The 16,234-nt window shown below is 42.1% G+C and overlaps 1 protein-coding gene across 1 annotated transcript; it reads right to left on the reverse strand.

Annotated features, from left to right (window-relative positions):
• Positions 1-990: 990 nt before the first annotated feature.
• On the reverse strand, positions 991-1,348 carry gngt2a (guanine nucleotide binding protein (G protein), gamma transducing activity polypeptide 2a). Its single transcript, XM_064985623.1, has 2 exons — positions 1,265-1,348; positions 991-1,119 (listed from the first exon to the last, which is right to left on the reverse strand). Exons 1-2 carry the CDS (start codon positions 1,346-1,348, stop codon positions 991-993), a joined length of 213 nt encoding a protein of 70 aa, XP_064841695.1.
• Between the last annotated feature and the right edge of the window lie 14,886 nt (positions 1,349-16,234).

Below are 16,234 nucleotides of genomic sequence, written 5' to 3' on the forward strand. Positions count from 1 at the left end.
CCTTTCTCTAATCACCATGACTATTATTCTTTTGTTTTACTGTTATTGTTGTTCATTATCTCACTTTGATTTAGCAACAGTAGTTTTGCCATTCATGCAGAGAGAGAGAGAGAGAGAGAGACCACTTTTTGGATAGTCCCATGTAGATGTTTTGTAGTTAACTTTCAACAAAAATAACTTTCAACATCATTTCAACTAACTATCTACTAACCTTAACACTTACCTTAACCCGAAAGGTAACTGTTACCCTAACCTCAACCCTTACCCTTATTCTAACTCAGCAAGCTGTTGGATATCAAGAGACAGTTTGTCGATAGTTTGCCCATCTGTGTTGGACTATCCGAACAAAGTCTGACTGAAAACGTAAGGTGAGTTTGAATTCTTACAATTCAACGTTCTAGTTCAATGGGACTGTATCCGTTCACAGTGACATATATCATACATCAACCCACCTTCTGATCAAAATGTTGATTTCTAAAACATACATTACAACTTGATTGAATCAAGGGATACGTGCAGCATGAGACCATCCATGTTCATATGAGGTGCAAAACAAGGGAGAAGTCACAGAGAGAACCAAGGGACGTCGAAGAAACTGCTGTAGTGGATACACTTTATTTACAAGCCAAACAAAACCAGGTCAGTGGGTGCACTTGGAACATTCCGGAGCATGTTTGGAAGCTCTAGAGGAGGATTTTAGGGTCATAGATCGTCAAAGAGAAAGGAAGGACACCATCGTAACCAAATGATCCCTCCTATCCCCTGAACTGTCCCCGGATAAATCTCCTCCACCTGAGGTGAACTTTGTGTAGCCCAGTCAGTGTGCAATGTTGTGTTGTCCAAAACTGCCTAACCTAGTGGAAGTCTCTCGTGTGGGTAGTCACATGGGAACACATGGCAAACTTACTGCAGCTATGTACCACTCTTTACAGTGCTGAAAAGGCTGAAACTGACAAATACATCTGATGTTTTTCCCTGTGTCCCTGTGTGCTAGGTGATTATGCAGCCTCCCTTCTCAGGCTTGTAGGGGTTCTTATCATCTGGTACTCCTGTTATCAGGAGGTCGGTACTAGACGCAGCCTCACACCACTCCATGATGTCCTTGGATGTCTTGGACACCTAAGAGAAACGGAGAGGGGTCAATAGAAGTTTGGATTCTTTCAATGCAGCATTCTAATTTAGTTCAATGGGACTGCATCAGTTTGCAGGGATGCCTTTGTTATACTACAGAGCTTCTCTACATGGACCCTTTGATGGTACTTACAGGTTCCCTGGGCGTTGAGACCTCTTTCTTCAGCTGTTCCAGCTCCATCTTAAGGATGTCAATGTCTGACATATCCCGAGCCATCTTTCCCTGAGAAGGAAGGAGGGGAGAGGACCCATGAGAGAGGGCACACAGAATAAACAACAAACATTCACCATGCTATAACAAGTATTTCTTATCTTGTTGCTTGTCAATATTGATCATAATTCATCCATATCCACGTGAGGGTCTTTGGGATTTGTGAATGACTTCACTAATTGAACAGGTTGGCATACTTGTTTGAAATTCTTATATCTGTCTTCAACAAAGCGCTTCAATGGGTAAGCCCATGAACCCCGGTCTTAATCTTCACCTTTCAAATCCATGTAATTCCTCTTTCTTAGGAATCTCATGCTGGGATGACCGGTCCAAGGCACCCTGGCCTGTTTTCTATTGCATGTGTGGTAAAATAAACCTATGATGTCACAACAAGCTAAAGAAGGCTGCAGAACAGGATTATCCAATAAGAACGCACCCTAAACATTGTCTAACTTTGTATGGCTAGTTGCCAGGAATTCTGCTCTAATAATATTGTGCTTTTAAGTAGAGTTGATCGCTATGGGCGTGCACTGACACAGTAAAAGATGTCTTAGGTCAGGGATGGGCAATTTTGATGGGGTAAGGGCCACAACAAATGAGAACTGATCACACGAGTTGCCACAGTGGTTCGCTGGTCCCTTGACAGTGGGTCTCTTGACAGCAGAGAGACATTTTCTATGTTGTGGAGTTAGTTTCCAGCAATTCTAAACATTTTGCCATGGGGAGGGGGTGAGAATACACCGTCTGAGTTCCAAAATATATACAGTTTATATTATATTTTTGGGGGGAGGGAAATTTATCCGCTGGCCTACAAAAGGGGAACCTTAGATATCTGACTGTATCAATTAACTTTTGACATATCTGTAGTCCTTGTTGACTCTTCCCTATCCTGAAAGAATCTATCATACAACTGAACTTTTGAAATACATGAAGGCTATGTGGTTTGTGTTCTTTGTTGGGTCCTACTTCAATCCTCGCCTCTACCAACACACTCTGCCAACATAATCAGGCAACCAACCAAACCCAAAACGAGCAATTACATGTCACATGAACAATCATAGCAGGTAAGGGAGCCACTGTGACAGTGGGTGGTGCAGACAACAGCTTTATTACATTGTGACTTCTAGCCACGCTGAGCAAACACACACTGCATTAATCCATTCATTTATGTCCCAAACAAGGTCTGTTTGGGACAGAAATAGACAGAAATAGAAGAGTACAGACAGAAATTCAGTCCAAAAAAAAAAGACCTCAGACATCACTCAATCTAAAAAAAGAGACCGAGTTATGTCTAACAACAGCGAAAACAACTCAAAGGGGGTCGTTTATACAAATAATTGATTGTATTAGAAATGTGATACTACATCAAATGTAGTAGTGTGGCTTGTTGACTCCGGTCAATTTTTTAAAAATCCATCCCTCAATAAAAAATCTAAAAGTTGTTCTAAACGCATACTATTTAATTCAATTAATTGCTCAGATGAGCTAGAATCTCCCTGAACACTGGTCCAGGCTAATGGCCAAGACTGTAGTTAGTCGCTACATCCTCTCTTCAGGCCGACACTCACCTATTGGTTGTGGGGACAGTTGATGCAGGGAAATTGTAGTCTCTCGCCCTCTATGGAACCGCTGCGATTGGGTTGTCTCCCTCCTGAGTTCAACTGGCTTACCCTGTCCCTCACCTCTCCTCTTCAGGGCGTTCTCCAGATGGCACGATGGCAGATTGGGAGGAGACTATTGCACAACCCGTTCCTAATCAGATCAGTCTATAATAATTAGCTGCGCCAAATGTCAACCTCAAATCTCATATGACCTTTGAGTGTCACAGGAGGACAGAGAGAGAGTATCAGCTTCAGACAAATGCTCACAATGCCAATCCTGACCTTTATCATGGGGTTTCAAAGTTTAAACTGGCCCCAGATCTGTGCCTATTATAAGAAACTTCCAATCTCACCTGGGTCACTCTCAGAGGTCAAAAACGGGAGAAATATGAGCATTCTGAATGACCAGGAAATCATTTTAAAACAGCCAGGCCCTCCGACAGATTCACATACGGGCTCAGCCCCAAACTCAGGCCCCCAATTCAGTCAATTGATTTGGAAAGGTAAACTGCGCTGGGTTCACTCAGAATGTTAACTCTGTATTGTAAAGGACAGGTGAGGATTGTGATGGATTTAATTGGGGGGGAGGGGTTAGAGTTAAGATCAAATTAGAGAAGAGATGATAATAAGAACATGCACAGTATAAGACCTATACACTATATCATAGGCATATTGTTTAATAAATATTCTTCGGGATCTGTGTCCCTTCCACGGGACGGTTGAGCTAACATAGGCTCATGCGATTAGCATGAGGTTCTAAGTAACAAGAACATTTCCCAAGACATAGACATATCTGATATTGGCAGAAAGCTTAAATTCTTGTTAATCTAACTGCACTGTCCAATTTACAGTAGCTACTACAGTGAAGGAATACCATGCTATTGTTTGAGGAGAGTGTACAATTCTTACCATCAAAAGTTATTAATAAACAAATTAGGCACATCTGGGCAGTCTCGATGCAAAATTTTGAACAGAAATGCAATGGTTATTTGGATCAGTCTAAAACTGTGCGCATACACTGCTGTAATCTAGTGGCCAAAATCTAAATTTCACCTAGGCAAGAATAATACATTATGGCGGCAGATCTAGTCTAGTTGTTAGAGTGTTGGACTAGTAACCGAAAGGTTGCAAGATCGAATCCCCGAGCTGACAAGATAAAACAATTTGTTGTTCTGCCCCTGAACAAGGCAGTTAAACTACTGTTCCTAGGCTGCCATTGAAAATAAGAATTAGTTCTTAACTGACTTGCCTAGTTAAATAAAGGTCAAATAAATTTGTTTTACAAATAATACATTATGGCCTTTCTCTTGCATTTCAAAGATGACGGGGTTACAAAAAAATACAAAAGAACGTTTTTTATTTCTTCTTTGTATTATCTTTGACCAGATCTATTGTGTTATATTCTCCAGAGGGTGGTGCGGTTTGCACAATGCGGTCTGTACAACACATCACCGGGGGCAAACTACCTGCCCTCCATGACACCTACAGCACCCAATGTCACAGGAAGACCAAAAAAAATCATCAAGGACAACAACCACCCGAGCCACTGCCTGTTCACACCGCTATAATCCAGAAGGCGAGGTCAGTACAGGTGCATCAAAGCTGGGACCGAGAGACTGAGAAACAGCTTCTATCCCAAGGCTATCAGACTGCTAAACAGCCATCACTAACTCAGAGAAGCTGCTGCCCACATTGGGACCCAATCACTGGACATTTTAATGAATGGAGTACTAGTTACTTTTAACAATGCCACTCTAAATAATGCCACTTTAATAATGTCTACATATCTTACATTACTCATATCACTTGTATATATTGTATTGAAACCCAATCACTGGACACTTTAATAAATGGATCACTAGTCACTTTAAACAATGCCACTTTAAATAATGCCATTATTTGTTAGATATTACTGCACTGTTGGAACTTGAAGCACAAGCATTTTGCTACACTCGCATTAACATTTGCTAACCATGTGTATGTTACTAATACAATTTGATTTGATTCCTTTCACATCTCCACAAACGTCAAAGTGTTTTATTTCAAATGGTACCAAGAATATGCATATCCTTGCTTCAGGACCTGAGCTTCAGGCAGTTAGATTTGGGTATGTCATTTTAGATGAAATTAAAATTAAAAAAAAAGGGTTGGATCCTTAAGAGGATTGTCAGGCATGTTATGAGTATGGATGCAAGAACTGACATTTTAATATGAAAATTACAAACATTAGAAGCCTTTTTAAACACTGAATACACTATAGATCCTTCTGGCCTTCACTTGCACGAACAATTCCAATCCCTCATCCCTGTTTTGCCTCTTAAGAGTGACCTTCCTGGTTGTCTGCTTCTGTCCCATCTGAACCTGAGGCCTGGCACATTTGGTATCTGGCCCCATGTCACCTCTTATTAAAGGAGCAATCTCGGACAGATACAGGTGTAGTGTCTTAATTTGATCAGTCTTTTATTGTTGAGAATTTTCCTGCACAGCCGGAAATGCAAACTTATAGTGTATTCAATGTTTAAAAAGGCTTCTAATGTTTGTAATTTTCACATTAAAATGTCAGACTTGATTTGCCCTAATGAAAAGTGTATCAACCCCTCATGTTCCTGCTGTAGTAAACTGGCTCAAATTAAGATCCTCCATCTGTAGTGCTGGAGAAATGAAACACTGTCATATGTATGGACGGTCAGTTCTTGCATCCATAGCCTATCTATGAGATCAAAATTATAGTTTTAACAATGTTTTGAAGTGTTACACTGATGGTTTGCAATCACATTATTTACAGATAATTTAGTTCAACAATCTAATATTTTGGATTGTGACGGAGAAAGACCACTGAACTCATTTCATGATGCATTTCTTATTGACATTCTTCAAAAATCAATGGCTGTATATCATCAATCCAAAATTATGAATCAATCCCAGATTGTCCCTTTAAAAGGCCACATCCTGAATGACCAACCCCTTTAGCCTAAAGTCAAATTGCTTCCTGAGTCAAATCCTCCCAATCCCATTTCAGAGTCTTGTCTGTCTTAATCCATTAGATTAATGACTGAACCCTGCAACTTATTTTGGTATGTGTGGGAGGGAAGGGGGGGGGGGGTAATCTAAAATAGAATAGTGTGACCAAAGTGTTACAATGCACATTGCAGCTGACACACACACAAAAAAAGACACTGTAATTCTGTATGTAGCCAAATGTATCTGCTGCTCATTCAATTTGCTTGAAAATGGATAAATGGTTAAAAAAAGTAAGACCCTCGTCCATAGAGACACATACCAGCTCTACTGGTAGTACTGTAATAAGGAGGGACTAGAAGCATCTGATATGGTGAGCTACTGAGTAGCTTGGACAGGCAAGTTGTCACGGCAGATTTCCTCCTCTTCCTCTGAAAAGGTGAAACAAGGATCGGACCAAAATGCAGCGTGGTAAGTGTCCATGGTTTTAATAGGAAAACACAACATGAACACAACTACAAAACAAGAAACGTGAAAAACCGAAAACAGTCCCGTGTGGCACAAACACTGACACAGGAAACACAAAGACAGGAAACAACCACCCACAAAACCCAACACAAAACAGGCTACCTAAATATGGTTCCCAATCAGAGACAATGACTAACACCTGCCACTGATCGAGAACCATATCATGCCAAACATAGAAATAGACAAATTAGACACACAACATAGAATGCCCACCCAGCTCACGTCCTGACCAACACTAAAACAAGGAAAACACACAAGAACTATGGTCAGAACGTGACAGTACCCCGTGGCGGATCCCGGCTGACTGGCGGCCGTGGCGGATCCCGGCTGACTGGCGGCCGTGGCGGATCCTGGCGGCTCTGGCGGATCCTGGCTGAATGGCGGATCCTGGCTGAATGGCGGCTGAATGGCGGATCCTGGCTGACTGGTGGATCCTGGCTGACTGGCGGATCCTGGCTGACTGGCGGATCCTGGCGGATCCTGGCTGAATGGCGGATCCTGGCGGATCCTGGCTGACTGGCGACAGACGGGAGACTCTAGCAGCTCTGGACAGACGGGAGACTCTAGCAGCTCTGGAGAGGAAGGCTCTGACAGCTCTGGACAGACTAGGTGCAATGTAGGCTCGGTGCGTGGTGCCGGCACTGGTGGTAATGGGCCGAGGACACGCACCTCAGGGCAAGTGCGGGGAGCTGCCACCGGAGGGCTGGTGTGTGGAGGTGGTACTGGATAGACCGGACTATGCAGGCGCAGTGGAGCTCTTGAGCACCGAGCCTGCCCAACCTTACCTGGTTGAATGCTCCCGGTCGCCCTGCCAGTGCGGTGAGGTGGAATAGCCCGCACTGGGCTGTGCAGGCGAACCGGGGACACCATCCGCAAGGCTGGTGCCATGTACGGCGGCCCAAGGAGACGCGCTGGAGACCAGATGTGTAGAGCCGGCTTCATGGCACTTGGCTCGATGCCCACTCTAGCCAGGCTGATACGAGGAGCTGGTATGTACCGCACCGGGCTATGCACCCGCACTGGGGAAACCGTGCGCTCCACAGCAATAACACAGTGCCTGCCCGGTCTCTCTCGCCCTCCGGTAAGCACAGGAAGTTGGCGCAGGTCTCCTACCTGGCTTCGCCACACTTCCTGTGTGGCCCCCCCCAAGAAATTTGGGGCTGACTCTCGGGCTTCCATCCTCGCCGCCGTGCTGCCTCCTCATTCCAGCGCCTCTCCACCTTCGCTGCCTCCAGCTCTTCCTTGGGGCAGCAATATTCTCCTGGCTGTGCATAGGGTCCTTTCCCATCTAGGATCTCCTCCCAAGTCCATTTTTCCAAATAGTTCTTCCTCTCTTGCTGTTGCTGCTTTTCACCACGCCGCTTGGTCCTGTTGTGGTGGGTGGTTCTGTCACGGCAGATTTCCTCTGAAGAGGTTAAACAAGGACCGGACCAAAATGCAGCGTGGTAAGTGTCCATGGTTTTAATAGGAAAACTCAACATGAACACAACTACAAAACAAGATACGTGAAAAACCGAAAACAGTACCGTGTGGCACTGACACAGGAAACACAAAGACAGGAAACAACCACCCACAAAACCTAACACAAAACAGGCTACCTAAATATGGTTCCCAATCAGAGACAATGACTAACACCTGCCTCTGATTGAGAACCATATCAGGCCAAACATAGAAATAGACAAACGAGACACACAACATAGAATGCCCACCCAACTCACGTCCTAACCAACACTAAAACAAGGAAAACACACAAGAATTATGGTCAGAACGTGACACAAGTCCAATACTATTGTGGAGGACTTAATTCTTCCTGCTACCGCGGATATGACTGTGGGAAAAGACCAAGAAAACTATACAGACAATTCCTTCATCAAACAACACTGTTTCACAGCGCATCAGTGACAGGGTAGGAGATGTTTTGAAACAATTACTGCTTTGCAAGCAGTTGCTCCAGACGCCACTTGGGTACGTTGCAGCATCCACCGAGAGGCTCGTGCTGCCAAGGGAATGTCTGACAGCTTGAAAGATGTTTTGGACACTACAGTGAAAATGGTTAACTTTGCATTATGCAATGTGTTACATGGTGCGACCATGTAACGCTTTTACAACATACAGAATTGCGCTGGTCATCAAGGGGCAAAGTATTGACACTTGTTGTTTATTGAGAGACGAGCTTAAAGTTTTCTTTACTGACCATAATTTTCACTTGTCTGACCGCTTGCATGATGACGAGTTTTTAACATGACTGGCCTGTCTGGGTGATGTTTCTTCTCGCCTGAATGATCTGAATCAAGGATTACCGGGACTCTCCGCAACTATATTCAATGTGTGGGACAAAATTGAGGCTATGATTAAGAAGTTGGAGCTCTTCTCTGTCTGCATTAACAAGGACAACACACCCGTCTTTCCATCATTGTGTGCAAATGAACTCAAGCTTATGGACAATGTCAAATGTGATATAGCGAAGCACCTGAGTGAGCCGGGTGCGCAATTACGCAGGTACTTTCCTGAAACGGACGACACAAAATAGTGGATTTGTTATCCCTTTCACACCCTGCCTCCAGTCCACTTACCGATATCTGAAAAAGAGAGCCTCATCGAAATTGCAACAAGCGGTTCTGTGAAAATGTAATTGAATTAGAAACCACTGTCAGATTTCCGGATAGGGCTGCGCTCAGAGTATCCTGCCTTGGCAAATCGGCTGTTAAGACACTGATGCCCTTTGCATCCACGTACCTATGTGAGAGTGGATTCTCGCCCCTCACTAGCATGAATACAGACACAGACTGTATGTGGAAAAGGATTTAAGACCGAGACTCTCCATTACAACCCAACATTGCAGAGTTATGTGCATCCTTTCAAGCACACCCTTCTCATTAACCTGTTTTGAGTTATTCACAATTTTTGATGAACAAATAAGGTTTAACATGTAATATGACTAAATAAAGAGCAACATTATTGATAATTATTATATTATTATTTGTGCCATGGTGCTCTAACCGAGCCGGGTTGTGACAAAAACTCACACTCATTCTTATGTTTAATATATTTATCGTATAGTGTGTGTGTGGCAGGCTTACAATGATGGCAAAAAAACAACATTTGAGAGTGTGCTGACCCTGGTGCTAGAGGGGGTACACAGCTGGAGGTTGAATGTTTGAAGGAGAATGGGACTATAAAAAGTTTGGGAATCACTACCTTAACCTAACCCTTACCCTAACCTTAACCTGTGTGGGTCTTGGTTGCATGGCGAAGGTGTCAGGTTAAAAGCTGTGGGTTTACAAGCAGAGGAAAATACTTATTTTAAAGAAGAAATACATTTACAAACTGTCTTTACACCTAAAATATTATACATATAAACATTTATTTGGTTTTAAATTGTAGTTTTATATAATAATATGTATGATTTATACAAAGGTTTTAAAAAAACATTAGGGTTATAGTTTAATATTGCATGGTAAACTTAATTTAATAAAAATGTGTGTGTGTGTGTGTGCAGCTTGTAACCTGACACCTCCTCATGCAACAAAGACCCCCCAACACCCCCACGGAGCCAAGTCTTCTCGGAAAGGGGTTTGGTTGGCCTTCTTTCTGACTTGAGTGTAAAGGCTCTGATTGTCCACAAGAGGTCAATATGTCCTTCTTCTTAGTTGTCTGTGGCTTCAATGACATGTCATGTAGTCTGGAGCAGAACTAAAAGATGGTGTTCCCTTCCTCTCGTTCTGGAAGAGTGGTCCTCTGAAGACAAGCTAATCAGCCGTGTCGATGATCCCCAGTGGGGTGATGAGAGCAGACGATGGTCTGAAGAGGATGGTCCTACTTGAATTCACTTTCCTAGATACCGTACTTGGGACAGCTAATCAGCTGTACCAGTGATTGTCTGAGGTGAGCATCTCGCCTCTTCCTCCTTGTGTTGGTCTTCAGGATTCGAACCGCGATGGACATGAGCTGCAGCTCTTTGTCTCTCTGGTCTAAAGGAAGGTGAGTTTCTTTCTTCACCTCGTGTGTGGAGGTGTCAAAACCCCAACACCGGTTCTACCCTCCCCTCTGCGGGTGGGAGAAGGTCTGGTTATTGTCAGCAATTGCCAAGCGCATCTGACCCATTGTGATCCTCACAGGACAGTCATGACAAGTGTTAGTGTCCATCTGTTGATTCCTGAGTGTTGAACTTATGCCCACTCTATAGCCACCCTGGCAATTATCTGACCCTTCTGGTCATTACGAACGTAGGAACATCCTGAATAAAAAAACAAGGGACACATGTACTCAGCACAGCCCTCGGAGCATGGTTCCTCTCTCATTTCAGTCCTAGGTTTATGACTTCTAGGGAGTGTTTCCTAGATGCTGTGCTTCGACATATGCATTGATTGGTCTTAGGTTTTTAGACTGGTTATCTGACAACTGCTGATGCAAAAAGAGTTAAGAAATACATTTGGTTGATTGACAGATCTTATTATTACCATAATCATAATAATAATGTTACAGGTGAAACATACCCAAAAATGTGACGTATCAAATCAACAAAAAGTATTGAATCAACAATGACATAATATGCAATTAACTATTTACTTTTTTTTAAATGTGTAAATCATTATTATAAAAACTATGAAACCTACAGTTCAGTTTATATAGCAATGGGTTGTATATGTATTAGGTTGATAAGATCATAGCTTACATGGTTTTTTTTTACAACTCAACGCATAATTATATCCAAATATGTATGTGTTATAACCTCTGAAAAACATGTATACAACTCACAAGTGCTATTAAAAATGTGTAACAAATTGAAAGACATAATAATATATACATGTACCACATCTCAATATTCACAAGAGACATATTAAAAAAAAAAAAGAAAGTAAAATCTTTACACATACTTATGCTAATTTCACATAACAAAATGCAACGTCAGTTTCAGTGTCTTCATCCTTAGATCATGTGGGGAATGTGTTATAGTGTGCACATGTTTCCCCTGTAGATATTCCATAGCATCTTAGATTCTAGTGCATTAGTAGTACGTAACAGTGTAATAGTGCAGTACTACAGTACGGTCCTGTCTTAACAGCCTCGTTTGAAACTTTAAAGCTTCTTGTCTATTGTCAGAACGAGCCTTCTCGATATGTGTAGTACTGTATATAAAACATCAGTGACTCCTTGATTCACCGAAGGTTCTCGCTCTCTACAGTTTAACATGAACAATATTTCCCTCCCCTCTAAAAACATACTTTTGGATTATAAAACACGTAAATCAAAAAAGGATGACTAAAATAGCCAATGTATCTTGTCATGTCATATATATCATAACCCAAGGGAGGTCGAAATTGTTGTTTAAAATGTTGCATATACATCTTTAAGTACATAGGCATTGCGTTACATGTTAAAATGTCTGATAAACAATTATATTGTATACATTGACAATATTTGTCTGGTCAGAAAAATATGAAATAATAATAACGTTTTACCTGCACCTTTATGCAGACGATACAGTTGTGTATTCTATTGCCCCGCCCCGCTGATCATGATCTATCTAAACCACAGTATGCTTTCATTTTTTTACAGAGAACTTTTATTGATGTCAGTCAATTCATTGCTCTCTTTGCATTTATAAAAGCTCTTTGACATACTGTAAACTCCCTTTGTAGCTAGCATCTATAATAACCATTAGACATACTAGTCAGAGTTATCATACACAGTCTCAGGGATTGCTAGCTCTGGAAATTCCTTTGGTCTGTACAGAGTTAGGTCAATCAGCTCTTTGCAGCTTACTTGTGGAACAATCTCCAAGCTTCTCTAAACGTTGATGTTTTGGTGAATCTAGGTTAATACAGACTGCTGAATGAGGACCTGTTACAACTTACAAAACCTTAAAAAGGAGTTCATGAAACCATTCAGTCATGGATGTACTGTATGTAAACATACTTAACACATATTGCTTGTTACAGAAGACTACGGTTGTACATTGAATAGCCATTCATCATTGTTACACCTCCTTGATGTGATGGTTCTCTATGTCTGTACATGTTTATAAACCACATAGTGTTTATCCTCCATCATCCTCCATCAGCACTGGCCTGTACCCTACCTGCCCTAAGCTCTCTCCTGGCCCCTTACACTATGCCTGAATTTGTCCTGCTAAGTGACCTAAACTGGGACATGCTTAAACCACCTGAAAGGCTACTCTCCTCGATGTTATCCTCACAAATAATCCCGATAGACCATTACAGAAAACACCAGACTGATACCTGAGTGATCACTGTGTTCATAACGGATGCTCATTGAAATGACCTGTCCTGATTTGTCATAGACACTTGCTAAAAAGACTTTCATGAGCAAGCCGTCCTTCGTGAACTGGCCTCTGTAAAATAGGATAGAATCAGTTTGATCCCCTCTGTCGAAGACACTTGGACCTTTTATATATTTTCAGTGGTATTGTGAACCAACATGACCCCATAAAGAAAATAAGAATTTAAAAAAACAGGTTCAGCCCTTGGTTCGAATGTGATCTTACAGAGTTACTCCACCTCAATAATTGCATTTTTTGGCGAAAGGCTCGGCACATGCATATGAGAGCCAGTCAGCCTGAGTAAGGCTATCCGGAAGGCCAAAGTTAGTTAGAAGTTCTCTCGTTATGGGTATAACCCCAAGATGTTCTGGAAAATAAACCTTCCTCTTCACAGCTGCCCATATCCCTTAATGTTGATGTGGTTGATACTGACAAGAAGCACATGGCTGAGCTCTTTAATCATCACTTCATTAAGTCAGGATTCCTATTTGACTCAGCCATGCCTCTTTGCCCATCCAACATTTCCTAACCTCCCACCACTTCTAATGCGACTAGCCCGACGCTTCTCCCTCTTTTTCCCCTGCAGGCGGTCACTGAGTCTGAGGTGCTAAAGGAGCTCCTGAAACTTGACCCCCAAAAAACTTCTGGGTCAGATGGTTTAGACCGTTTCTTCTTTAACTTCTCTGGGATATGTTGACTAACGTCCCACCTGGCCAAAAGGGAAAATGCAGAGCCCCAAATTCAAATACATTACTATAAAAATCAAACTTTCATTAAATCACACATGCAAGATAGCAAATTAAAGCTACACTTCTTGTGAATCCAGCCAACATGTCAGATTTCAAAAAGGCTTTTCAGCGAAAGCAAACGATGCTATTATCTGAGGATAGCACCATAGTAAATAAAGAGAGAAAAGCATATTTCAACCCTGCAGGCGCGACACAAAACGCAGAAATTAAAATATAATTCATGCCTTACCTTTGACGAGCTTCTTTTGTTGGCACTCCAATATGTCCCATAAACATCACAAATGGTCCTTTTGTTCGATTAAGTCCGTAGATATATATCCAAAATGTCCATTTATTTGGCGCATTGTTCCAGAAAAACACTGGTTCTAACTTGCGCAACGTGACTACAAAATATCACAAAATTTACCTGTAAACTTTGCCAAAATATTTCAAACTACTTTTGTAATACAACTTTAGGTATTTTATAATGTAAATAATCAATAAAATTGAAGACGGGATGATCTGTGTTCAATACAGGAGGAAAACAAACTGTAGCATGCTCTCTGGTCACACGCCTCTAACAGTACACTTCAAGCTACCCTCGTTCAAGATGGCCATACTTCTTCATTACACAAAGGAAAAACCTCAACCAATTTCTAAAGACTGGTGACATCCAGTGGACGCGGACGGAACTGCAAGAAGGTCCCATAGAAATCTGGATTCTCAATGAAAACTCCATTGAAAAGAGTGACCTAAAAAAATATGAATGGTTTGTCCTCGGGGTTTCGCCTGCTAAATATGTTCTGTTATACTCACAGACATGATTCAAACAGTTGTAGAAACTTCAGAGGGATTTCTATCCAAATCTACTAATAATATGCATATCTTATCTTCTGGGGATGAGTAGCAGGCAGATGAATTTGGGCATGCATTTCATCCGGAAGTGAAAAATACTGCCCCGTCACCAAGAAGATAAGGTTGGCGATGATGGTGGCAGCAACCTTATCTCAGACATGTTTAACATGTCTCTCCATTATGGGGAGGTTCCCATTGCTTGGACGGCAGCCACGGTTCATCCTTTTTAAAGGGGGAGATCAAGCTGATCCTGTTATAGGCCTATTTCTGTTTTGCCCTGTTTATCAAAAGTGTTGGAAAAACTTGTCAATAATCAACTGACTGGCTTTCTTGATGTCTGTCGTATTCTCTCTGGTACGCAATCTGGTTTCCGCTCAGGTTATGGATGTGTCAGCGCAACCTTAAAAAGGTCCTCAATGATATCACCACTGCCCTTGATTCTAAAAAATGTTGTGCTGCTATTTCTATTGACTTGGCCAAAGCTTTAGACATGGTAGACCATTCCATTCTTGTGGGCCGGCTAAAGAGTATTGGTGTCTCTGAGGGGTCTTTGTCCTGATTTGCTAACTACCTATCTCAAAGATTACAGTGTAGAAAGTCAGAACATCTGCTGTCCCAGCCACTGCCCGTCACCAAGGAAAACCCCCAAGGGTCAATCCTAGGCCCCACGCTCTTCTCAATTTACATCAACATAGCTAAGTAGGAAGTTCCTTAGCCATTTATATGCAGATGATAGTGTCTTATACTCAGCTGGCACCTCCCCGGATTTTGTGTTAAACGCTCTACAACAAAGCTTTCTTAGTGTACAACAAGCTTTCTCTACCCTTAACCTTGTTCTGAACACCTCCAAAACAAAGGTAATGTGGTTTGGTAAGGAGAATGCCCTCTCCCCACAGGTGTGATTACAATCTCTGAGGGTTTAAAGCTTGAGGTAGTCACCTCATACAAGTACTTGGGAGAATGGCTAGGCGGTACACTATCATTCTCTCAGCACATATCAAAGCTGCAGGCTAAAAGTAAAATCTAGGCTAAAACCAAGCCTAGATTTAACTTTTAGCCTGCAGCTTTCTCTATCGTAATCGCTCCTCTTTCACCCCAGCTGCCAAACTAAACCTGATTCAGATGACCATCCTACCCATGCCAAATTACGGAGACATAATTCATAGATTGGCAGATAAGGGTGCTCTCGAGTGGCTAGATGTTCTTTAACATTCGGCCATCGGATTTGCCACCAATGCTCCTTATAGGACACATCATTGTGTACTCCATCACTCTATACTCATCTGTAAACTGATCATCTCTGTATACCCGTCGCAAGACCCACTGGCTGATGCTTAATTTATAAAACCCTCTTAGGCCTCACTCCTCCTTATCCTTATCCCCTTTGGGGGGGGGTTGGAGAGCGGTCCAGAGGAAGAGCTAATTCATTCCTGGGCCTGTTCGATCTGACATAGAGCAAGTCTTATCTTAAGCCATTCTTTCTTGCGAAACACAGGAGAAAACCTCCAGTTTGTTGGCAAAAAAAAGGGTGTTGATGCAGCTGTGTATGAAAATCTTCACTGATGAATCGTTCGGTTGGAAAATGTAACCCATATGGCCTTCACTCATATCAATCACACCATTAAAACAATCCGGTGAGTCACAAAGAATGGCATCGATGGTTTTGTCATCGTGACCCAGACATGAAGGACACAATACACCTAGAATTGGTCTAGGAGACATGTTTTCTGTAGTTTCTCTCTGGGTTTCTTGTCACTCGTAGTGTTCACAGGACAAGTCTAACACTTACTTATACTCAGGCAGACCTACCTAGAAAGGACTTTTTCACTCTACAAAAGGGTCACAAGCTCACTACATAAATTCCAAACAGTTTCAAAAATGTCAAACAGTTGAAACTCAGGCCTCCTCATTCACTACAAAAATTCCCAACCGTTTCAAA

Source organism: Oncorhynchus masou, chromosome 14 (genome assembly GCF_036934945.1).
Source record: "Oncorhynchus masou masou isolate Uvic2021 chromosome 14, UVic_Omas_1.1, whole genome shotgun sequence".
Lineage (NCBI taxonomy): Eukaryota > Metazoa > Chordata > Actinopteri > Salmoniformes > Salmonidae > Oncorhynchus > Oncorhynchus masou.

What these genes read in the sequence shown, in the direction of transcription:
- gngt2a (XM_064985623.1), bottom strand. Translation starts at nt 1,348, where the DNA reads ATGGCTCGGGATATGTCAGACATTGACATCCTTAAGATGGAGCTGGAA. An exon ending in TCTCAACGCCCAGGGAACCT is followed by an intron (nt 1,120 to 1,264) that starts GTAAGTACCATC and finishes CGTTTCTCTTAG; the next exon opens with GTGTCCAAGACATCCAAGGA.